General features: G+C 36.1%; 1 protein-coding gene across 1 annotated transcript in view; it reads left to right on the top strand.

Annotated features, from left to right (window-relative positions):
* Window positions 1-25162, top strand: part of LOC134527695 (coronin-2B-like) — a 128106-nt gene that overhangs the window by 79265 nt on the left and 23679 nt on the right. Inside the window, exons 8-11 of the mRNA XM_063360599.1 lie at window positions 5804-5890; window positions 9667-9789; window positions 12861-12978; window positions 24424-24557. Coding sequence (XP_063216669.1) covers window positions 5804-5890; window positions 9667-9789; window positions 12861-12978; window positions 24424-24557 — 462 coding nt within the window. The remainder of the gene's footprint in view (window positions 1-5803; window positions 5891-9666; window positions 9790-12860; window positions 12979-24423; window positions 24558-25162) is intronic.

Raw genomic sequence — 25162 nt, 5'->3', positions numbered from 1 at the left:
AGAGTTTTTAAAAAAGGTTAAGACTGAATTCCCAACAAAATAAATTTGAAAAAAATATTTTTATGTAAAAAATTTGCACATAATTCCTTTTTTTTTTGCTTTTGATTAATTAACATCATCTGAATCACATACCGTGGAAATCAATTACATAATATGTACTGAGAAGTACAAAAGTAGGGGAAATATTAAATAACTTACACTCTAAGACTAAACTCACATGTTCAAACTTTCATTTTGAAACTAGAGACATAATTATTGACCACACAAGCATAAACAAAAAATATCAACAAAGGCCTATCAATCCAACAGGAATTTGTAACGCTGGTGACGAAGGTGGATTGGCTTAACAATCCTGTAGATTGCACCTGTGGGGACATCGTCCACATCATCAATTTCAGGGAAATAGTAAATGTTTCCTTTGTAATTTTTCATAAAACGTATGGTGAAGATCAATCTATCGGATGCAGCACTGATAATCTTCCCCACGTAAACTTTTAACGTTCTCTAGCTTTGTGCCCTTGTCATACACGTAATTCACAACTACAAAATCATCCACTTCAGGAATGTTCATTGCAGATGTGCCACTGGTCGAAGGCATATTGTCTTGGCCTGCTGGAGGGCCTACTTGGGTCTTGACCTTCTCTGGAGGAGCTGGCACAGAAATTGTAGTCAAATCGAGAATCACATCACAAGTGTGTTTCTGTCTCATCAGCCTCTTCCTCAGATTGTACTAATAAGGAAGCAAAGTCCATATCGTCATCAGTATCAACCACTGGAACTTCAAAACTGTCATCAGATGAGTTGCCATAATCATCAACTTATTTCCTCTTCTTCCTTTTAGGTTTGGGTGTAACTTGGTCAGGCTCCACCTCACTGTCATCGCTGCCAAGTTGCTCAAGTTACAGGTTCTTCTTGCTTTTTCTTCCCCTTTTCATACCTGCCTTCTTGATCTTCTCTTTACTATTGTTCTCCAGCTGAGCAATGACTTCCTCGCAGGCCACACTTTTGCCAGGAATCACATCAATTTTTTTCCTCCTTGGATTAGTGACTGTCTCTTTATTCCTAGTTTCTTTTAGGAAAGCTGTGAATGTTCTTACCCATTCAGGACCATTTTCTTCTTGATCTTCAAGTGCTGACTCCTTAGGCAGACGACCCAAAACACGGTTTACATCAAGTGGATACAGTCCACTAGCCCCAAACCCAACTTTTATATTGTCTGAAATTGTGTCATTTATACTGTCCAAAGTCTGTTTCAGAATGACTGGGAAATAGTCTTTGCGGATTGGCCTCTTCCTTTTCATTTTCCAATCATAAAGAACGTTCCTCCAGGAATTCTTAAGGGGACTGAAGAAGGCAAGATCCAAAGGCTGGCATAGGTGCGTGCTGTTGGGAGGAAGTAACACAAACTTTACATTGTTGTCCATGCAAAGTTGCAGCGCTTTAATGGACACATGGCTGGCCAGGTTGTCCCCAATCACCACTTTTTGGCAATCCTCCAACTTTCTAAAGTAGGGCAAAACAATTGACTCAAACCAGTCCTCGATGATGGTCGACTCAAACCATCCTGAAGGTGAGTGATTATATTGGGTATTCGGTGGACCTCCCTGAATCCATGACCCATGAACACGTTGACTTTTGTACACAACATACTGTGGGAGACAAATGCCACTCGCTGTTCCAGCAAACATCACACTAACATTAGACTTAGATGAATCTAGGATCCGATCTGTGTATTTGCATTTCATTCTGACTATAACAGTCTCTTTACCAGGATCATCTTGCATGCTAGTCTCATCGTAGTTAATGAGTGCTTCAGGGCAGACATCTGTGAGGGTCTCGGCGAGCTCTGAAAAAAAGGCTTTGATAAGTGTCGATGTCACAGTTGCCCGTGCACGTTTGATATTATGACTTAAATGGCCCTTTAGGGAATCCTTTTGTCGCCTCATAAAACATGTAAGCCATCGTGATCCTGGCCGGTTTTCAGTGAATCAAGGTTCTTCTATGCCTTTGGAATCCAAATATCTTTGAATTATATTTTTCAGATTAAACATGGATAAAGGAAATCCCCAGTCAGCTGCTAATCCAAGACAATCAGCAATTATCTTTTCTTCTTGGTCAGAAAAAACAGGTGGATGGCCAACTTTTTGTTGGTGCTTTCCATTTAGGTATCTCTGGGTGGATGACTTGGACACGCCAAACTGCTTCTCCGCTTCTCGCAAACGTTTTCCTTTACGTACTGCGTTTGCTGCTTTAGACAGTAAAGCATCGCTGTACTGTTTATATGCCCTTGGCATGACGTATCACGGACCTATAACAAAAAGAACAAAAATTTCAATTTTACATTTTTTGTAGAATCATTTGTGAAGCCCACCACTAAAGCTCTCAGCTATTTTTGGGCATGACACAAATACTTAGTAAAAAAACTATAGGTTTATAATAACTGGTAAAGTTCCAGCTAAAATTTGTGAATAAGTTTGTAAAGCATAACTGGTGATAAAATTGCTTAGCAATGTAAAATGCATGAATAATACATGTTTTAAATGAAAATAAAACAATGATAATTGATGTTCCAAACTTGAGACAGTAATCCCTAACTTGGGACAGTGTCCCAAGTTAGGCGAGTATCGACTTTCTCATATTTAAGTCTTGCTAAACCCATCAGAGAAGGTGACAACAATAAAGTTTGAACAGCATCCCCAACTAGAAACATGAGGAAACATTTCTCATATAACCTCAAAACCCCATGTCAAAATGTAAGAGAAACTTTAGTAATTCACTAAAATAACTTACTGATTTTCGTGGATTTTCAAAAATCGTCCTCCACAGCTCCTAACACGTCCATACACTCTGAAATCAACATAAAACGGAATAACAAAAAAAAAAAATGATAAGATAACTTGCCATAGAGGTAACAATAAATAGCCACAGTGCTACCAACTCCATTTTTGGAAATATTCTAACCTTGTCCCAAGTTAGATTGGCATCCCAAGTTAGGGTATTTGACTGTACATTACATTATAATAGAATAGAATTTTACTACACGCAGGCCAGCCACGGATACTTTGATAATTACTTTACAGATTACATTTATTTTAAAGCAAGTTGCACAAACAAGGTTTCAGAGTAATAAAATAAAAAATAAACAACTTTCCGTTATTTTGCATTGACAAGTACTTTTCATTACTATATTTTATACCTTTTTCTTTAAATGGTAGTTGAATAGTTTGCAAATTGTTCGTAGAGAATTTCAAGTATTAAGATTTCTTACATTGTGTCTTCCAAACATAGACTTAACTGCATACGAAGTGCTAACATCCGAATGGTGAGGCGTGACGGGGTAGATAGCAGACTAAAGTTGGCAGCACGATGCGGGGAATTTAGATGGCCGAAATCAGGAACTCACTGCGGTTAGATGTGATGTGGTTGTCTACCCTTCACTGGGGGTGGAAAACCCCACTGTGAAAACAAAAGTTTACACATTGTTGTTATGTGGTTATGGCCAGTGGGAAAGTTCTCGGCCACAAAGGGCTCAAGAAAACAGGAAATAAAAAAAGAGCACTAAAATCTCTACTCACCAAATTGTGGGGTAGGTCGGTGGTACTATCTAACCATGTTATGGTAGACGACCACTAGCGCGGTTGCACCCACTTAATTCTCCAGAAAAACACTAACACTAATATGATGTAGTCTAAACTTTAAAATTGTAAGGGGGTTTTTCCCTGGTCGTCACAACTACATCCTATAATCTTTGATGTCCGGAGGAGAGACACGGTCGCGGTAGAAGTAGCGCGGCAGATGTAGGATGCTCCTGTACCACAGTTGATTGACGACTCTCTCTACTTGAGAGAGTCTCTTAGTTCCTGCATGGGCTCGACACCAAAAAGTGGGGAGGGGGGAAGAGAGAAACAGAGTGGGCGGAGCTAAGTGGGCCATGGAAGGAAAAGTGCCGTGGGATTGGTCAGGGCTTGTGGATGTCATAGTGCCACAAGAAATAATCTAAAACTCTCTATGGCAGCGCCATCTTTAGTTGGCACGGGCGCCATGAGATAGCGCACTGAGCGGTGGTGTTGCTGTATGCCGTCTAAGGCAAAGGGGGATTGGAAGGCGGTGCTCACAGGCGGGAGAAACTGACATTAGCATGCTTAGTTTCGGTTGTGCTCGAGAGATAGCGCACAAGCCTCGTGCGTGTAGCGCATACATAGGCATGGCTTGTTCCGAAAGGAGAGGAGGGGTTGACGAGGGAAAGGGCATGGTCCGTGGTCATGGTTCCTGGAAGCATTGCAGAAAACCTAAGAGGGCCAGGGATGGCGGGGAAGTGCTTGTTTTATGCTGAGACCAGCACATCCGCTTTGCTCGCCAGGGCCTCGAGCCTGGGAAAGCGAGCTAGGCTCGCCTGACGAAGCAGGTACCCCTGCGTGAGAAACAAGGTGGAAGGCACGTTAGGCAGGGAGAGTTATCATGCCTGTTCCTGCATGCCGGCGAGATAAAATTGACTCGGCTAGCCTATGCTGCGTGTAAGCATCTGCATGTCTCTGCTGGGACGTTGAGACTCTCTAAGACTCACCAGTAAAGTTTTAATATGTATAGCCCTGGGTGGTTTAGCTGAGAAAATAAATTTTGATGAGGTCCTCTAGCTTATGGGAAATCAAAAATATTTTAATAAATAAAAGTTGAAAAATTGAGCCAAGAAATTACTGATTTTCGGCTCAACATGAAGGAAAAATACAATGGTGGTGTTTAATATTTGACATCTTCGTCTGCTAGAAATGCTGATGATTTTCAGGCACAATGTGATTTTGGAAACAATCATGCTTCAGACATTGTAGAAATTTTGACGAAGCTGGAGGGATCAAAATATCCAACGACACATTTGTTTAGTGGTATTGTTTAGGACATCTGAAAAAAGGCCCAGGGAATATTTTATTCAGCTTGTGAAGATAAAATGTATTTTTTGACAACTTGTAATATAGCTTTTGTGAAGCAGAAATGCCAAAAATCATCAGCTTTAAAGCTTAATCAATTAGGATCCAAGTATGAAGTTTTTTTTGGTCTTTGAACAAGGTGTTCAGACCCAAACACAACTAGATTAATGATACCAGGAGTATTCTGTCAACAATGAAAAGTATTCACGGGTTAGGAGAACTGGATAACACTGTAATTTTTAAGCAGCAAATAATGAATGTCCAGAAAATACTAGTGGCTATTGGGACTGAGCATCTCCAGTTTTCAGCAGCAGCACTGAAAGCCATTTGGAGTTCCACCAATAACGTTGACAGTGAGCACTTATTGAGTCATTACAACCAAGTGGTTACAGACAGGCGTTAAAACTTAAGAGAAGAAAATGTTGAACCCTTTACGATGCTTTCATACGATGATTAAGTCGGAAAACTACATTTGTATCTTCAGTTATCTAAAACTTAAAGCTAAAATATTTTAGATTATATCAAAATAGTTTTTTGTAATTTGTGTAGTGTTTTAAAACAGCATAATTTTGTATTAGTCAACAATAATTTGTGATTTTATAAAAAAAATTGTTTTAAAATCAGGAAAATGAACCTGGATCATTTAAAAATCAAGCAGCTCATTTGGTATATTTTATGTTTGTTTTAATTTTGAAATACCTTTAAATTTTTTATATTTAAAGGTATTTATTTTCATACACTTAAATATGTTTTGCATTTAGTAACAGTTTAAAGTTTTTTTTTATAATTTAATACCAAATTTAGGTTGTTTTTTTTCCCAGTTTATTTCTGGTATTGGAAGATGCATTCAGAGTCCTTACTTGGGGTGATTTTCATTTCAGGGGGATGGCAACATCCGGTATTACGAGGTGGCGGATCAGGCTCCGTGGATGCACTACTTGAACCAGTTCCTGTCCGGCTCTCCCCAGGTGCTCAGTGTAGCTGTGTGCTCGTATGCTCGTTGTTAGAAATTAGATTTTATGTTGAATTGTGATGAAATGAAAATAACACCACAACGCATGTCATGACGCCATATAGCTCCGAAATACAATTTAAATATTGAAAGTATTTAGCATTTCAACAAAACTTAACTCAAATAACAAACTTGCAGTCGTATGGTATAAAATTTGATAAATATTATTTATTTATCATGAAGTTCATACTGAAATGTGTTAACCAGATGGATAGGAAATGTTTTTTTACTTATCTAATTTATGTTACACCAGCCCCTCGAAGTAATGCTCTAATTAGTTTCAAGAAAACAGTGTGCTAATAAAATGCTGTTTTTCTATGAGAGTACATACATTTTAATCAAAATATTTTTTTTTCCAATCAGGTAAGTGTGCCTGCTGCCCACCATTTTAATAAAGACACTGCTCATTTTAAAATTAATTTACAATACAAATGTTTGCCTAAAAAATTTGATGTACATTTAAATAAATGTTGAATAACATTTTGAGATTAAAAAAAACTGAAATAAAATTTAAAAATTTTACGTACAACTTTGTTTCCATAATAGGGCTTGGGCATAGCATTCCTAAGTAGGTGCTAACAACACTTCTGAGTTACAAAAAAAAAAATGTAGTTAATATAAGAGATATTTTTCAATTTTATATAAGAAAAGCACAAAGTTTTCTTTTTCTATTATTATAAAGATTATTTAGCCTTTTAACGTAATTCCTGACTGTTTAAAAATTGCATGTCTGCCATGAGATGCCACTAGTGCATTTTAGTAGGCGCGTGGTAAACTAGCCCTGAAAGCTTCCAGCTCTTCTGTCCAGAGAAGTTGCTTATATATACAGGGTGGGGTAAAATAAATGTTGGTTGAACACACGAGTGTCGTTGGAAATAAATACGCAGTGAAAGAAGCAAATAGGTATTCAGGAATGAGCAAAATATGGTTTATTGAGTCGCCACATTAATTTGTTGCATTGTATTTAATACTATGGAAGTGACATTGTGCACGTATGGAAAAACAAATTCATGTAAAAGAAAACAGCGTACCGTACTTAGAATCTATGACTGTACTACTTAGAATGTATGACCATGCTACTTCAAAGCATACAGTAACATATTGTCATCTTTTTTCAAAACTGCGCTAATTGAACAGTGTTACTTTGAGGGGCAGATGTAAAATTAAACCTTAAAATCTTGTGTCTACTCCTTAGTTATGATTTGCATATTTTTTCCAATTAAAAGTGTACACAGCAGTTACTGTATTTACCAGTGTATGGTCACACATTTTATGCTGATTTGTTGTTTTATAACATGTACTGTGATTCTTATTAAATTTTTCATTTTGGGTCAGGGTGCTGGTGCACGGCAAAAGGGGAAAATCTAAAAATAAACCAGCCAGAGGAGAGCGAGAAAGAGAGAGTGAGTCTGTGTGTGGCCGGCCATGCAGCAGTGGTTATGGTTCTCTCCCCCTCCCTCTCTCTTCATTGTAAATATCTGTGAACTGGCACCGTATACATTCATCACATTTCTACCTCAACAGGTTTTTGTGAATCAGCTGTGTCCAAACATTGTTTTTGCATGAGAATTTGCACACTTTCTACTGCAACATTTCATTCATGACAAAACTGCTGTAAAGGACGTGCTTGTCTTTATTGAAGGAAATGACAAAAAAAAAATTGACTACAAAATAGTGTGCTGGCTTTTCTTTAAAGAAAGGGACAGGTAAAAAAAAAAAAAAAAAAAAAAAAAATAGACGGGAAGGGAAGGGAAACGTGGGTATAAGAAATTGTATTCTTTTACTTTTATTTTTTGTTAGATGGTACCTTTGGTATGCGAGGGTGGGGGAAGGGCCATAAAGAATGGAGAGGGTAAAGGGTCAACATCAGTGCCATAGTGTTTCTTATGTGGTGTACACAAACGTGTACTTGAAGAAATTAATATTTTCTTTATAAAATTACTCATGAACGCTATTTCAGGAATTAATAACAGGGCGCCAGAGGTATTCAACAGGTAACAACAAAATAATACTATCAATAATTATTTTTATTGCATTAACCATAGCATGAAAAACCTCGAGTCATGGAATTAACAAACAAACAAATATTAAATACAGTATGGGATGTCGTAGATAACCTGACTCTTAAACAAAATAAAATAAAAATAATTAAGTTCCTGAAAGTGTTCACAAAGTAAAAAGTTTTGGGGTTTGCTCCGGCTTGCTCGAGCATGAAATTCCTAACTTCTGGACCTCTGAACTTGTGTGAGTAAATTGTGGATTTTTAAATATTTTGCCAATAATTGCCGAAAGTCGATATTCACTTAATTTTATGATAATTTAAAGTTTATTCTAATACTGTTCAACTACGTCGACGGTAAAATTTACGTTAACGTCCCAATATAAAGACGATGCAGACCATACCTTAACTCTGGACGATTAAGGTCGTTCAGAAAATACGTCGTCAATCACGTAAATTGAATGCAATCCTTCTGCATTCAATATCAGGGCGTTGCTGATTATTGCCTTGTATGCAGACGTATTTTTCACAATAATACCGCCGAAATTAGCCTCGCCACGTATAAATATTCCCCGAGGGAATACATTTCCACCCGCACTAAATGGCGTCATTTTCCACTCTTTTTTTCTCTCTTGCCTAAATTAAATTGTTACTTGAAATAGGCCAATCACGGCCGCGACACGTTAGCGTCCTTTTTACCTAAGCCAATAAAATTTCATTATTACACAAGCATAGGCTCGTTGAAGCTGTTCCAAATGCCGCGCGATTATTTATATCAGCAGTTGTCATGACGACGCAGCACGAGCTGCGCGCGCCGCCATGCGAGAAACAAAACAAAACAAAACACTGCCGAAAGTCCGGGAAGCGGTATTAACCTCGAACGTAAAACAATAACAAACAGTTTCAGTTAGTCTTATAATACCGTAGTATTACAGTGGAAATAAGTTTAGTACGCGGACCATAAAACTTAACTTGTATTCTACTGGAGACAGAAATATGGTGTGACCTATATTCAAGGAGTACCCGTATAATGAAAATGTTAGATTTTTATGCCCAAAATTAAAGATGCTACCCATACGCAGGGTCGACGCTTTTGGGGGTAAATACCTTACATTTCATGTAGATGTGTGATATGAAATGTGTTGTGTTGCAGCCAAATCTGCTCGATTATAAGATGCATCTGTTTCATTATGTTGTGCTCTAATTTATTTGATTCTGTGAAGCACCATTTTTTTAAGCCCTTTAGATGGGTTGTGGTGTAGAATTGATGTGCTCAGTTACTTGTTAGGATTGTGCGAATATTAAAAAAATTAAAAAAGAAAATGAATAGTTATATATTTATAATTAATCTCCAATACTTGAACTTGGAAATAATAACTACTCAATTGTATTTCATATCACCTCATGCTGCAGTGAAAATGGAGTTTAAGAGTCGTACAATGTCATTGTGTGCATATCATCTCAATGTAGGTATTAATAGTGGTATAATACCATATACAACTATTTGTAAAAATATGCTTAGGGAAACTATCATAAAAAATTTTGAAATTTTTTACTTTTTCCTATTATTCAAGTTCAATATTTGTATTTGAAAATTTTTTGAAATATATTGAAATTCAGTTCAAATTAAAGAAAAACTGATTTGCACAGGCCTACTGGCTAGTAATAAATTTAAACTGTGATTGGCCCAGCATGTAAAATAAATTTTGTTTGTTTGTATTTGTTTGTTTCAGAGAGGTTTGGGATTCATTCCAAAGAGAGGATGTGATGTTAGCCTATGTGAAATATTCAGATTCTACAAACTACACGCAACAAAGGGGTTGTGTGAACCCATTGCAATGATCGTGCCTCGCAAGGTAAGTTTTTTGATGTGTTTAGGTGTCTGCAAATTATTGTATGTCTGTCCACTGCGTCTTTTTTCATGGTGTCTGTCTCTTAAGAAGTCCATACACAAACAGTTGTGGTACTGAAACCAGGAAACTGATTTCCAGAAGCCTTTTTCTAACATGCAGTTTGTATTTGGTCACCTCACTTCAGAGAATTGTCATGTTAAATATTAATAATGATAAACTCTCTCTGAAAAGTTTTTAGCTTTGTTCAAAAAATATATAAATTTAAATTTATGTTTAATTTTCTGTATTATACATATGTTCAAATGACACAGTAATCAAAAAGTTGTAAGAAAATTTTATTAAAAAGTCTGGGAAAGGTCCTGAAATTTGTTTACTAGGATATGTGTACACCCTTTTGCAATACAATATTGCTTCATGAGTGCACACTTGCCTTTATTTTGCTGTTGTTGTTTTTGTCTAGGACTTTCGAATACTTGATTGACCTGTACTTCATAAATATGTATGTGTTTAAAATTGGGGGCCACGGTGGTAGAGTGGAAACGATCACGTCTCACACCAAGGTGATTGAGATTTGATTCCCAGCGGGTTAAAATCGGAATTTTCTGCAAGTGGAAAACTTGGCAGAAGTTGCCTTGAACAGTGAGTTTTCTCAGGGGAGTTCTGCTTGTCCTACCCATTTTATTCATCAGTGTTACATTCTCAATCGATAAACCATCATCGTCCTTTACGACCCAGTTGTCGATTAATGTTTAGACTGTTATTCATTCACATTTTTTGTTGCCAAGCAAGGTGGTGCAGCAGTGAAATATTTGTAGGACCGTTCAAATTCTTGGTTTTGATTTTCCCATTATGTCCTTGAAATCATTGCAGGCAAAGCTGTGGTATTTCTTACACTAGGCCATTGCTAAGTCTTTCCACAATATCGTTAACTTAGTAATTAGTGATGGGTCGTATTCCAATATTCTAGAATCTGAATCTCAAATTTGAATCATGAGTAGCTCGTAACTGTGGAGCGATTGGGGGGGGGGGGGGGGAGGATGTATGAAAATTTTTTGGAAATTCTACTGCACACTACGTCACACAGCATTCTTCATTGGGGCCTTCTGCGTGCATGACAGTAAGGGAGAATACTTAATATGCAGAAACTAACACAACTCAAATAGGTTTCCATAGCAATGTGCATGTGTGTATGTATCATATTTTCCCGTGTATGTGTCCCACATTTTTTGCCTATTTATAGTTTAAAAAAAAAAGTAGTGCAACGTTATGCAAGTTTTTCATTTTGTGTGGAAAAAAATTAATTATTATTATTGCAGTGTGTCGTTGAATATGTGCGTAAATAAGTCTTGTGTGTTGGTAAGAGAGAGAGAGATAGTGAGAGTGTGAGAGAGAGAGAGAGAGCGAGAGAGATAGAGTGAAATAGAGAGAGAGAGATAGAGAGAGAGAGATAGAGAGAGAGAGATATAGAGAGATAGAGAGATAGAGATATGCATGAAATACTCTGTAGAAGCCTTTTTCTACACCTAAAAACTTAGCGACTACGTAGTCTTGTACGTTAAATGCGCTTTTATCTCTTCTGTGAGATGCACTAACTGGTTTACTTTTGAATGAGTTCTGCGAAAGCCGAACTGTTCATTGGGCAGTAGGTTATTGTGTGAATGTGTCGATAGTTGATGTAGTATAATACTCTGCGACTTTTCTACACAGTACTTAATAGGCTGATTGGCCTGTAGTTCTGGGGTAATGTTTTGGAATACTATGACTTTAGCATCTTTCCACAGGAAGGGGAAAATATTTAATCTGAAAATTGCATTTGTGCATTCAGCTAGATATTCAAGGGCTTTGTCTGGGAGTTGTTTGAGAACAATGCCTGTATGCTTCATTCTTTTGATAGCTGACTTTAATTTTATGCGCCTGGGTTTTCGGTGCAGTGACAGTGGGCAGTCGCAATTTAACGTGGAGTTTGCGGTAAATTGGCGTTGTGAATTGTCTGTCACAGGGCTGCATGTTAGGCTGGAACGCTGTTTCCAAGGCATCAGAAAAAGCTTGTACCTTGTCTCGGGGCTGGAAAGCTATGCCATTGTTTGTTTTGAGAGGCGGGAATTTATCCGTTTTATTCAAAAGTCGCTTTGTCATTGTCCAGGCGCTGCCATCTTGGGTTTTGAGTTTTGCCACTTTCGCTTCCCACTGGCTGCTTTGCCAAAGTGAAATTTCGTCGGATATGACTCTTTCAAGTTTGGTTATTCGGCGTTTCATCTGATGTGTACGACGCAGTTTATATTCGCATCGCAGTCTATTTTTTTTTGCGAAATCAAGCTGCGAATGTAGTCTGGCAGTTCGTCATATGCTAACCTAACCTCCTTTTCTGGGGGAAAGAGAGAGAGAGCACATGCGAGAGAGAGTGCTTGAGAGAGAGAGAGCGTGTGTGTGCACACATTCTGTGAGTGCATGTGGCCATTTAGTGGTGATGGCGGTTCTCTCTCCATCCCTCCCTCATTGTTATAAATGTCTGTGAAATGACACTGTACACAAGCGGATAATGCAACAATACTTTTTCTCGTAAATGTGTCTTAATGGATATGATTTTTAAGGGCTACAAGAGTGGAGTTGATGGGTGTCAAGTGGCTGCTGGTGCCCTGCTGACCCATCCTCAGGTGTGACTGTTTTCCCCATTTGATTAGCAGATTGAAATTTTAAACTATTGCGAAACGAGTCCAATAAAAGCAAAAAGACCAGAAAAAATACTAAACCCTGGCTTTAGACTTGATTTTCAACAAGGAATTTTAATAAAATGCTGCTTTGTAGTAACAATTTATTAAACAGTTAAGACTATTAGTTTCCCTATGTATGTATTCGTAAACTTTAGTTTGAGCAATCCGCCATAGATAGCAGCACTGTCGCTCCCTACTTCCTGTTACACATTTCCGTAGCACTCGTGCCTCTTGCATATTTCTGTCGCATTTATGAAATTACTTCCACAAAATTCTGTATACCAAGAACTAAGATGTTACTCATTTATAATTTGTTGTGTCTTTTCATTACTTGAGTGAACACTGTTGTTGGGCTGCCCCCAGAGCGACCAGTTCCAGGATGACTTGTATCCAGACACGGCCGCACCCGTGCCTGCCCTCACGGCCAAGGAGTGGATCTCTGGCAAGAACTGCAACCCCATCCTCATGTCCATGAAGACAGGTGAGAGGCTCACCTTTTCCTGTGCGACCGACTGTGTGTTCGGGACTTCACACCGTAGTCTAGCTCCTCTTTCAACCCTCCACTGTGGCTGGCAGAACAACATGGAACACCCCAAAATGTAAACAATCACTTAAAGGTAGGGCCTGGAAAATTTAGGTGTTTTCAGTATGCAAAAAGCGGTACTTTCAAATTAGAAAAGTGGTGGTTTAAAGTCAGTATTTTCGTTATGCAATGGAAATTTTACCGTTATATTTAAATGTTGACTAAATTGTGCAGTTATTGAATATAATAGTTTACATATTTAATAAGCAATCCATGTATACTAGGAATAGACTAATATGCATAATAACAACCAATTAAATCCAAAACAGTTACACAAAACAGACACGTTGCTATAGATGTTTGCAACTACAAATTTTCTTTTTTTTCGGCTGCCGATGCCACATGCTTAGCCGACTTTAGGTGTTTGTCAATGGAATCTTTTCTTTTCCATGAAACTGTACAGTTGCAAAATTTGCACATCACTGTGCTATTGTCAGTACAATAAAAGCCATGTTTCTGATACTGAAATGCTCGGTCTCGAGCACTCAAAGTATTATTCAGCATTTTCAAACTCTAGGCAGAAATATGTTGCAACATACTACATACAGGCTGTTACGAAAACAATCAACTAAACTTGGCGCGCGAATAAATATAAGCAGTGGAATGCCACTACGTTGGAAACGGTGTCGCGGCTCGTGACGTCAACAACAGATGCTGGCTGCATGATAGTCATGCATGCCCGCACACTCCCAGTCTCGCTGCGCATACTAATTTCGTACCTGCAAAATCATTATTTGCTTATTCTCACGGTTTCCGGAAAAACGTTCGCATAGATTTCATATTCAAATAGTCTATGGTGTAAAAAAAACAACTTTTTAAATTCATATTACACCTCGGACTCGCATACCCCGAGCAATGGGTTCTGATATATACTCGCACTAAGTGAATTCGCGTCACGCGAGTTCGGCTATGCTAGCCGGCTGGTGGTTATTTTCATTCAAAACGTGGCGAAGGAACTTATCTGGATCAGGTAGAAAACATTCGGCTATAAACGAAAGATATAAGAACAATGCTCTCCTGAAATACTGTGACGTGTTTTTGGAGTAGATAATCACAGCGACAGACTGACAGGATGCGCTCCCGCCCTTGGCATCAGCGATGTTGATTTTGACAGCTCAAGCAATTATCTTCTCCACGTCCCTTCACAGCGTAAAAAAAAGAAAATAAAAACAGGTTGGAATCCAGATGGAAAAGTAACTATGCAGTAAAATAATTATATTTACGGCCCTACTAAATTTTTCTATTCAATAAAATTCGAGGTATTAGTGATTTTTCAGCAGAAACTGCTGTGTGACTAATAAACAAATTGTATCATAATAACTTAAACTTACAAAGTATTTATTAACGGCGAAAGACAGTCGTATAAGCCCATAAAAATATTTATTTTACCGAGAATGGACTATATAACCTGGCTTTTGTCGCACGCGGTGTGGGAGGGGAGGAGGATGCTGACAGTTTCTACACGCAGAAGGTTGAAATAAGGGAGGGAATGTGTTGAAATGTTAGTTGGAAAAGGGGGGGGGGGGGGTGTTTTTACATGGTTTGTGGCTCTGGGAGGGATGAGCCCTGAAGAATTAGCAGGGGATGGGAGAGGTAAGCGTCGCGTCACATCACGTACGACGTCAAGCCGCCGCTATCGCCAGCCTGGCCGGACGAGTTGCGGGTAAGATAACATGACAGCTGAGACGGCTTTTCGTGCGATAGTGGACGTACCGAGCTCGGCTAGACACTGCCGCGTGGACAGTCTAGAGGGGTGGTATCTATTTTTAGCCGTCTTTAGTATGCCTGCCTGCTTACAGTACAGCTCTCGCCAAGATAAACGTGAACACACAGCTCCCAACATAGTGTAACAGACTTGTTTTTCAGCCGATTTTACTCAAATTTTCGACTTTCTCTGCTCAAATTTTTTCACTTTTTCTCAAAAAAGGTTGTATAAACGGAATGGACGCATCAGAGGGGGGTCGCATCGGCAGGATTCTACTGTAATGGTACTTTTCAGGGATATATCCGCAGTGTAATATAGAAATGTTGTGGTTTTCGCGAATGTACTTACTTTTTGCATTTTCATGCGAAATTCGCACAAATTTTTGCAAAATTCGCTATTGCGAAAAATTCCAGGCCCTACTTAAAGGTGTATGTCCTACTCCAGGTCATTATTTTATTTGACCAAAAACTGATACGCAACCGTTTTGGCACTAACGCTAGAGAAGTTTCAGAAGAAATCCAAAAAGAACTTATTGAATTTCAAAATGACAGGAACTGTAAGGACGCTTTTGAATCTGATTCTTTGGAGATATTTTGGTGTAAGAAAGCAATTTAATATACTAAAATTCGAGAAATCGCTTTGCACTTTCTCATTATTTTCTCAACACTTATGTGATCAAGGATTTTCTGCATTACTGATCATTAAAAACAAATCCAGGAATCGACTGAAAGTAAGTGACGATATGCGTGTAGCTTTGAGCAAAAATATTACCCCAAGAATTCAAGATCTTGTTCAGAAGATGCAGGCTCAAAACTCATTGATGCAAACTGAATTGTGTACTAAAAATATATGTTTTCAATCATAACAATGTTAATTGTTTATTTTGGTTTTTTAGATTGCTTATGTTAAACGTTTCGATTAACATTGACCGATTAGGCTTAAAGTTTATTTTTAGATTGATACAGATTATTTTTTAACCTTGTGGTCGCTGCTAATAATAATGAAATTAAAGTAGTCCCTGATCAAAAAAAGGTTGGGAACTACTGGTCTAGATAGTCCAGATAAAAAAAATTGGAAACATTTTTTTTTGACATTGCTTTAACCATGTTAGTTATTACCCTGGAAAAGTGTGTGTGTGCACGTGTGTGCATGTGCGTGTGTGCGTGCACACGTTGTTGCATGTGCGTGTGTGCGTGCATGTGCGTGTGTGCGTTGCGTGTGCGCATACCTCCAGTTCAGGTACCATTACTACACAAGACACAGTCTTAATGCAATTCTAATGGCTGAACCGATTGTTATCCCTTTAATTTTTAAACAGATTTTGCAGATAATTAGCAAACATAAAAAAATTGACAAGAACATGTTAAAACATTTTATGTGAAAAAATATGTATAAAAAATGTTGGCTGTTCATCAACTTTAAACCGAACAAGTGTTTAATGAGATTCAGGCCATGTTCACTTTCAAGGTGTTTGCTTTCCTCATCCAGCTGTCAAATGTGTCTCCTCCTAGCAATTAGAAAGTTGACTCTGAATTCGGCCATTGATGTTCACTAAACACCTGTCAAAATTGTCTCGCCTCATCTTGATCAGTGTGTAATAAAAGGTGAGTTTTTCTCCAATGCCTGCGTGCTTGTGTGAAAGGAGCTAACTTTTTTTTTAGCTGCCATGCGACATGGGCGATTCTTTTTTTTTGTTAGCTTGGTGGAATAAAAAATTGTCTAAGCTTTCAAGAGATAAACATCGCAGTGGCAGTCGCTAGCAAGGAGGGTGGGAGCGGGCTATCATCTGATGGTCACCACTGTTCATTATCTACCTGAAAAACGACTGACGGTTCAGATCCATTTTTAATGGCCCAATAGTTTTCTTCCTGGTAAAAACAGCATTTAACTGACACTGAGAATGATATTTATGGCCTCAAATAACGGTGTTAAATCCTGCTTTTAACCTATTCTGCTCTAAGGAGAAATCTTAGGAATCTTGAAGTTTTTAAATTTTCCTGAAGTTGAAGAAAATTAGGACATAATTTGACTTTGACTTTCTGAAACTTTGCACACCCCTATTATGGTTAGATATTGAAAATAGAGGACGTGTTCAATGATCTTTAGTAGTGGGAAGTCTCTTGTAGTGTAAATACTTTCCAGAGTGTCTACATATAACAAACGTCACGATAAAAGTAACAAAACTGAGGAACTGGTCATGTCACAATTAACTCAACGTGGAAATTTTCTTTGAAATGATGTTTTTTTCCTGATGTCAAAATTTGCAAATTCCTCTGAATTGTGTGTGCTTGTATAAAATCATATTATTAAAAAAAAATTCATTACATTAAAAATTACCCGTGATATAAAAAAACTTGAAAGTAAATTTTGTTAAAAGGTTCTCAGTTAGTTGTTTCATTGGTTCAAGAGGTATTTGTAGATAGCCTGAGTACAGAAATGTTCAGTTACAATTTTAATTTTTTTTTGTAACTGATTTCCAGCCAGCGAAGATGGATCAATAGGTTGGTTGAAATGCTAAATATATTTTTCATCTATCCTTAATGTTAAGTGGTATATATTGTAAGGGTGCACGAGTACTCTGAATTTTGAGTCATGTCAAGTTTTAAGTACTTGACTGGAGCCTAATTTTATAGCTAGAATAATTTGCTTAGTTCTCTGTTTGCTCTAGGGAAAGAATAAAACACACATGAAAAATCTCTAATACAAAAAGGGAGTAATCTAGGATTATATACCTGGTTATTGTGAAGCTCGTATTATGCAGTTCAGTAGGAAATGTGATTAGATAGAGCAGAATTGATTAAAAAGGTACAGTATTTGTTACAATTTAAGTACCGTACTTCAGCATTTGACGCTTATAACATTCCGCCATTTCATTATTATTAAGATTTTAAATGATTAAGTATTGAATTTGCTAGCGATGGTGGCTGATTTTACATAATATCGTGCTGTATTTTTGTTTGAACTTATTTGCGGTCATTTAGCACATTTTTGTCATAATTTTTGAAGTTATACTTCTTTAGGTGCGTTATGAAACAATGATGAGAGTGAAATTTTAGGATGCGTGCGCATCACTGTAACACAAAATTAACGGGCTGAAGCTGCCCGCTAAATCTCTCATTAAGTCTCAAAAAAAAAAGTTACCAACAAAATAGAAATAGAACCTCTATTAGTGGCGCATGTTAGCTCGCTCGTCGCCTGCGATCACTTTCATATTTATAATATTTATCCACATGTTCTAGTTTCTATATTCACAACACGTGTTTGAGTTTCATACAAGTGCGAATTATATATTTGCTAATAAATTATATTGAGTAGTGATTTAAATTGAATATTTTGATTAATATTATTTACTAGTTGTAAATATTAGTAAAAAAAATTGTGCTTATATACTTTTTCAAGTGCTCCAATATAATTGAGGTTAACTATCCGTATGTATTATTTATTGATATAAATTAAAATGTTATTATTTAATATAATTAATACTAAATATTATTAAATTATTAATGTTAAATATTTATTATTGGTTATTTAATATTTACAAAATAAAGAAATATATATATAATAAAACATTTAATATAAAATTTGTGATAAATAATAAATATTTATAATAATAAATGAACAAATTTAATGAAAATATTTTGATTAAAAATTAAAAGTGAATATTAAATTAAGAAAATAATAAATATTTAAAAATTGAATAAACTTAAATTAATTTTTGAATTTATTATTAAATTTATTTATTTTCTTTTAAAATATTAAATAATCAATAATAAACATTTAAAATTAAGAATATTATAATATTTAGTACAAATTATGTCATATATATTTATTTTCTGTAAATTTTATTTATTTAATTTTTCAAATTTAAACTGACCTTTTTTGACTGTTTTGACTATATTTTTCCAGCTCTTTTATTATTTTATTGTAATTAATTATTTGCATGCCAAAGAAGTATAACTTCTCACGCGTGTACATAAGTACACGCACCCATTTTTTTATGTTAACCTATACTAAAAACCAAAAAAATATAACTTCAATGCACGTGACATACTCAAAATTTTGTAGAATTAGCTGCTGTAACAACTGTTTCTCAAAATGAGAAATATCCTTTTATACATAAATTTGATTGAATATCCTTTATCATGTATTATTTATATCGTTCATCATTGAAAAGAACTAAATGTTTGAAAAACACATCTATTTTAACATTTGGTTAGCTGAAATTATAATAGCGCACATGAATGTGAAGTGAAGACATATGAATGAGTGTTGAATAAACACGGATGAAGCACCATATTTATCATACACAGTAGTTGCCATAAAAGAACTACAGTTACTGTAAAAGCAACATTGTTACAGCTGAAGCACAATAAGTGCCACAGATGCACCATAGTTAACTGTAAATAATATGATATATTTTGGGCAAATGAAATGTTACGGCACAGTTACTTGACTCACTGAGCATAAGCACAGTATGATTATACATACACCTTGAATATGCTTGTACTGGGTGTATAGTGTATAGGGCAATAAAAACGAACCTTAATATTTATAATAGCAATAAAATGATAGTGTTGGTGTGGAAAATTGTTTTTATTTTAATGTTCCAAACCAACATACTAAATTTAATGTCTTTAACTACAATGCAACTGGACTAATATATTTTAGTTTCCCTGTTACATAATAGATTAAATTTGAAAGTTATATTTTTGTAATTACAAGTACTAGTTGCTTACGAACTTTTTTGTAAGTAAAATTCAAATAGCTCTATTGCATGGAAATATATAGTTGTAAAATTCTTTTGTAAATCTAAATACTGTAGGTAGGGACTTTTGGCTACTATGCAGAAAGCACTAGGATAGTGATTAAAAAACCATGAAAGATTCTTTTACAGTGTGTACTTTTGTGCTATTATTTCATGTTGGTTGAGCTTATAAGGAAAATGCAAAAACAAAGTTATGCTGAAAACTCAACTCGAATCTACTTTATTTTGTGCACTACTTGACTAGACTCAACGTTTAAATATGCTACTTGTGTACCCCTAATATATTGTGTTAGTGGCAAAAGTTGAGTACCGGTTTTGAAAGGCTATTAAAAAAAAGGAACAACTTACAGAAATGAGGTTTATTTTATTGGAATCAGCATACATTCCTGTTTTTTTTATCAAGTTCTGAAGATCACATTAGGAAGATAGTGGCTATCAGCAGCGATACGTTGATGAAGGTGATTTCGGAACTCTTCGACTACTTTTGGCAAATTTCAAGGAGAGTTGTGGTGATTTCCTCCCAAATTAGCATCTTCAAATCTTCCTAGGTGTGAGGACGATGTTTGAAAACCTTTTCCTTGAGGTTTCTCCACAGGAAAAAGACACAAACGCTTAAATACGGTCGGCGCGGGCGCCAGATTTAAGCAATTGCCACTTCTTCCTGTGGGGTTACTTTAAGTAAAAGGTTTTCAAACATCATGCTCACACCTAGAAAGAACTGAAAATGCAAATTCGGGAGGAAATCACCGCTATACCCGTATGTGCCGAAAAGCAGTCAGTCCAAAAATCACCTTAATCAGTGTATCGCTGCTGATGGCCACCATTTTCCTGATAAGATCTTCAGAACTTGGGGGGGCGGGGGGGGGATGGGTGGGGGAAAGGGGGGGGATGCATACTGATTCCAATAAAATAAACCTCATTTCTGTAAATTGCTCCTTTTTTTTTAATAGCCTTTTAAAATTGATACACACATTTTGCCTCATTCTGTATGATGATTAAAACTGTCAATACAAACTTAAAATTGAAATGCTTTTTTTTAATTATCAGATAAGTGTGGTAAACATCTGGTGTCTGTAGATAAAATTAAACATACTTATAGTTAGAAAAATGTAGTAGATAACTTTGTTAAAACTAAAATAACAACCTGAAAATAGATTTATTAAGCAGCACGGAAATGGAGCGATAGTGGTTGGAACACTTCCTCCCACAAAGGCAAACTAGGTTAGATTACAGGAGAAGGGACATTACTGTGAGAAATAAAATTACCTATTCTCTTATCCCCTTAGTTAGCAGGATCATAAACACTGACTTCACACTGCAAATGGTGAATATTTGTCGTCGAACATTATAAATATTTATTTTATTAGCAGATGACAATATGATTGTGTTTACAAATATTTTTTTAGTATTTCAACAAGATTATAGGCTGATTTGTCTCAGGAAAGACTGTTGTACGTTCAAACACCATTGACTCTTGAATTAGTTTTCAAACTATGAGATTTATTAACAACCATTTTTAAGGAAGAAGTTGAATATTGTTTGCTTTCGAAGCATAGTAATTTTTAGAAAATTTGTTACTTTTTATGAAAAGTAAAGTACGTTTTAAATCTAAATGATTCCACATTAGTATATCTCAGGGGTGGGTAGCTAGTTATTTATAAATGTAAAAAAATTTCTTGAACATGTAAACAAAAAATTATGTAAACAAACATTGCTGGTCAAAAAAAAATTTTAGCATAAAGAACACAAACTATCAATCAGACTATTCATAATTCATTATATAATTTTATTGTCTGGTTATTTGTATTCACCTATTTCAGTAATGATGTAAATGACCATACGGTCTTTGGGGACGGTGTTGTGTTTTTAAACAACAGATAATACGGATGGATAAAACCATAAAACCCAAACAATAGTTGTAAAAATCATGTATGCTGAAATTTTTCATTGTTTTCTTGCAACTTTTGGATGCAAATTATAATATAAAAAGTAGGGATGGGCCGGTCGAATCCTCGAATCCTCGAATCCTCGAATCCCACCGAATCTCTAGTATTCGAAAGATTCGAAATTCGAGGGAAAAGATTCGGGATTCGAGGAAAAATATTGATGTAAATGTAGTACTTTAAAAAATTAAATGCTTACAATTTACTTGGCCTGTTTACGTTTTCCTTGGAACACATCCTATTGAGGTACAGTAGAACCTCGTTAATACGTGATGGTCAGGACCAAGATAATCACGGATTACCGAATTTCACGGACTAGCGATTAAAAGCCCGGAAGGTCTTGTCAAGCTTCTCAGACACCGGCGAGCAGCTGGGTTAAGGCCGTTCACGGTAAAGGCCGGCCGTCTTCGAATTAGTGTCTCGGCTTAAAAAAATACAGCACTGCCTAGCCATTAGTTCACGGTCATTTACAACAGCCGAAGAGAGAAAGATAAGATCGTGCTGACCTTGCACGCCCCCCTCCCTTCCCCTCGTACAGCCGAATGCCAGCCAGACACGTCACTCGCCAGGCGCCTGCCGTGCGTTGGCGGGCGGAAACAAACAAAGGGAGACGGGAATCAGAAGTCAGGACATCCCCCTCAAGTTTAAAGAGTGACAAATGTGACAGCTGAAAGGGGGGCGACACAAAGGGTCGGTACAAACAGCGAGTTTGGCGGCCCATGCGATGGCTTGTAGTGTTTACCGGCCGCCGGCCCGCGTGACGTTAATTTTAAGCGCTGACAATTTTTACTTCTTTTTTTTTTTCTTCTATTTTAAATCGTCCCGGATTATCCGATTCCCGAATTAGCGCATCACGGATTAACGAGGTTCTACTGTATTGTACTTTTAATTCTTTATTATATAAAAAAATTTATGAAGCATGTACTGATTTGGGAAACTTACTTTATATTCATGAACATGGATGCATTGTCGCTACATTGGCATTAAATAAGGCATAAATCACATATGTATTCTCAGAATATGCTAAAAAATAAAATAAAACACATTTAGGATCTAGACTAAATATGAATCTTGTTTTTTTTTTTTTTTTAAATAACTTAACCGAGAAATCTGTTACTTAGTAATACAACAATAATGCCGACTTTCATAACAAGTTACGGTCGCACATGTAGTAATAACAATGAAATAATGAATGACAAAAATTAATACATTATACAATTATTATTTTAATTGCAATTCAATTTTAAATATTCTGATACACGTTCTATTAATGAATTTTGTTAGGACCAAGTTTGGTTTGTGTAGACTACCAACGTTAAAATATGTATTATCTGAGAATTCCATGATGGCCAACCAATGAATTTGTTAGCCAATCATTTTGAGCAACATAAAAAATAACTAATTTTAATGTAAAGAATTTTAATGGGTAAACTAGAGAAAACACCCCGTCACTTTTAACTTTGGGCATATTAATCACTATGCTTTAGTGAGGCTTAATTTTAAAAGACACACAACAATATTTCTTATGGCCTAAAACCATTGAAGCCAATATGGTGCCTTTCATTTTCCATTTAATATTTCAGGAAAGCGTTTACCTTCATTTGGGACTTTAAACAAATGTCAAGTTGGTAACTACAAAATATTGTTCCGTCGGATGTTGAATTTCGTTTTCCGATTTCCGTGGATACATGAATCACTGTACTCACAGATAATACCTGAATGCCTTAAATCCACCAAGTCGGATTGTACAGCAATTGATGAAGTGACCAGAGACAGTGTTCTCTGAACGTTTGTTCAGCACTGCAGGAAACATATGTGACCAAAAACGGAATCGTCTTGATCCAGACCGTGTCAAAATACTTGTTTTTTTAAATAAAAATTTAAAGGATTAAATAATTCTGCATAATGTTTAATTTTTTTCTCTTAACTTATAAATGATTTTATAATTAACCCTTGAGAACTGGATTCGGATTCGAGGGTTGGATTCGAGGTACTTTTTGGGATTCGGATTCGAGATTCGGATTCGAGAAAAATGTGATTCGAACCATCACTAATAAAAAGATATAAGTTCACTTTCAAATGACAGTTTCTCAGTATTCCACATTTTTGGAAGTGGATTCTCAGTATTTTTCAAAAAGTGAACCTTTTACATTTTCAACGAAAACAATGCTGAAATTTGCTTAGAACAGGACACTATGTTATTGCAAATGTGATATATTTATGTACCTAACAATATGTTGTGAATAAGAGCTGTAGAGTTTAGTATATGTTTTGGATTCATTAAATTTTTTGATTCATGAATTTTTTAGTCAAACTCAATTGTAAATTTTATTCTGAAATATGGTGATAGCCTAATGTTATTAGAACTATAAAAAACTCTGACTGAAAAAAAACCCATTGGATGTGAAGAAAATAATTGGATTTTGACATTAATCTGTATAAAAAATAAATAAATATTAAAACTATTTTGTCTTAAACAATATGAACCTTTTATATTGTGGTGTGCTTTTTGGTGAAAATAGTAACTATTTAGTTTTAAACTCACTACAGTAAAGGAACAGTTTGGAACCACAGTCATGCTAGTTATCAATTTGGTCACATTATTGAAGGAAAAAAAATATGTATGAAACAAGTTTTAATAAGCTCTTTTATTGCATAAATAATACATAGTTGTGTAACTGTTCAAAAAGGTCTCTGACATCATATTGCCTCCATCAGTAAATGTCAAAACTACATAAGAGTCGCTCAACCAGTGCCAGATTATTGTGCGGAGCTGAGAAATTTGGAATCATGGTGTGCGGAGACTATAATTCTTAGTATTATTTTCATACTAACTTGGAGAAGTCAGGTGAAACTTAATCCTGCCATTCAATTGCTGTCATGACTTCAGGTGTGCCTTTGTTATCGCTATGTGTTGTGCTTCTGTTCAGGTGTGACCATCACAACTCACAAGCCGAAGGTGTACCAGCCGACCGAAATCTCATTGCCAAATGCGCACAACAACAACAGCAAGAAATTCGCTTTCCTTTCTCAGGAAACTGTTCCGGATTACCGACCCCTTGACGTGAGTTGCGACCGACCTGTCAAGTTTTGTGGGAGTACAGAAGGAGAGATATAGGAACCGATAAATGCCATATTGGTTCCTAAAGTTTTTATGCCATAAAATAATTTAACATTTAGTATTGAGCATTTTCCTCTACTAAGGCAAAGATCACAAACACAGAGATTTTCAAAGACCATAACATGAAGTCTATTGACAGTATTGCAGTTTTAGTCATTCCCATTAATGAATTTAAATACTAAATGCCAATCAGTGACTTCATTGGGGGAAACTCATTCACTATTAAACTACAGGCATTCCAGTAAATTATACACACCTGCCTGTCAAAGTAACGCCCTAATTCGTTCCAGGAAAAGAGTGCTAATCAGCACTAATCAAATGCATTTTTTCCGTAAGAGTGTGTTAACCAAAATAATTTATTTTCCAGTAAGGTAAGTGCTTGCTGACAAGATACTACTACCGTTAAAATAAATTTATAGTACCAATATATGTCAAAATACATTTTAAGTACATTTTAATAAATATTGAGTAATATTTTGAGACTAAACAAACTAAAATTAACTTCAAAAATTTCATGGACCATATTAATTCCCAACTTTATTGTTTAC

Source organism: Bacillus rossius, chromosome 1 (assembly GCF_032445375.1).
Source record: "Bacillus rossius redtenbacheri isolate Brsri chromosome 1, Brsri_v3, whole genome shotgun sequence".
In the NCBI taxonomy this organism is placed as follows: Eukaryota; Metazoa; Arthropoda; class Insecta; order Phasmatodea; family Bacillidae; genus Bacillus; species Bacillus rossius.
The sequence above is the reverse complement of the archived record's forward strand: the minus strand, read 5'-3'. Positions and strand labels throughout refer to the sequence as shown.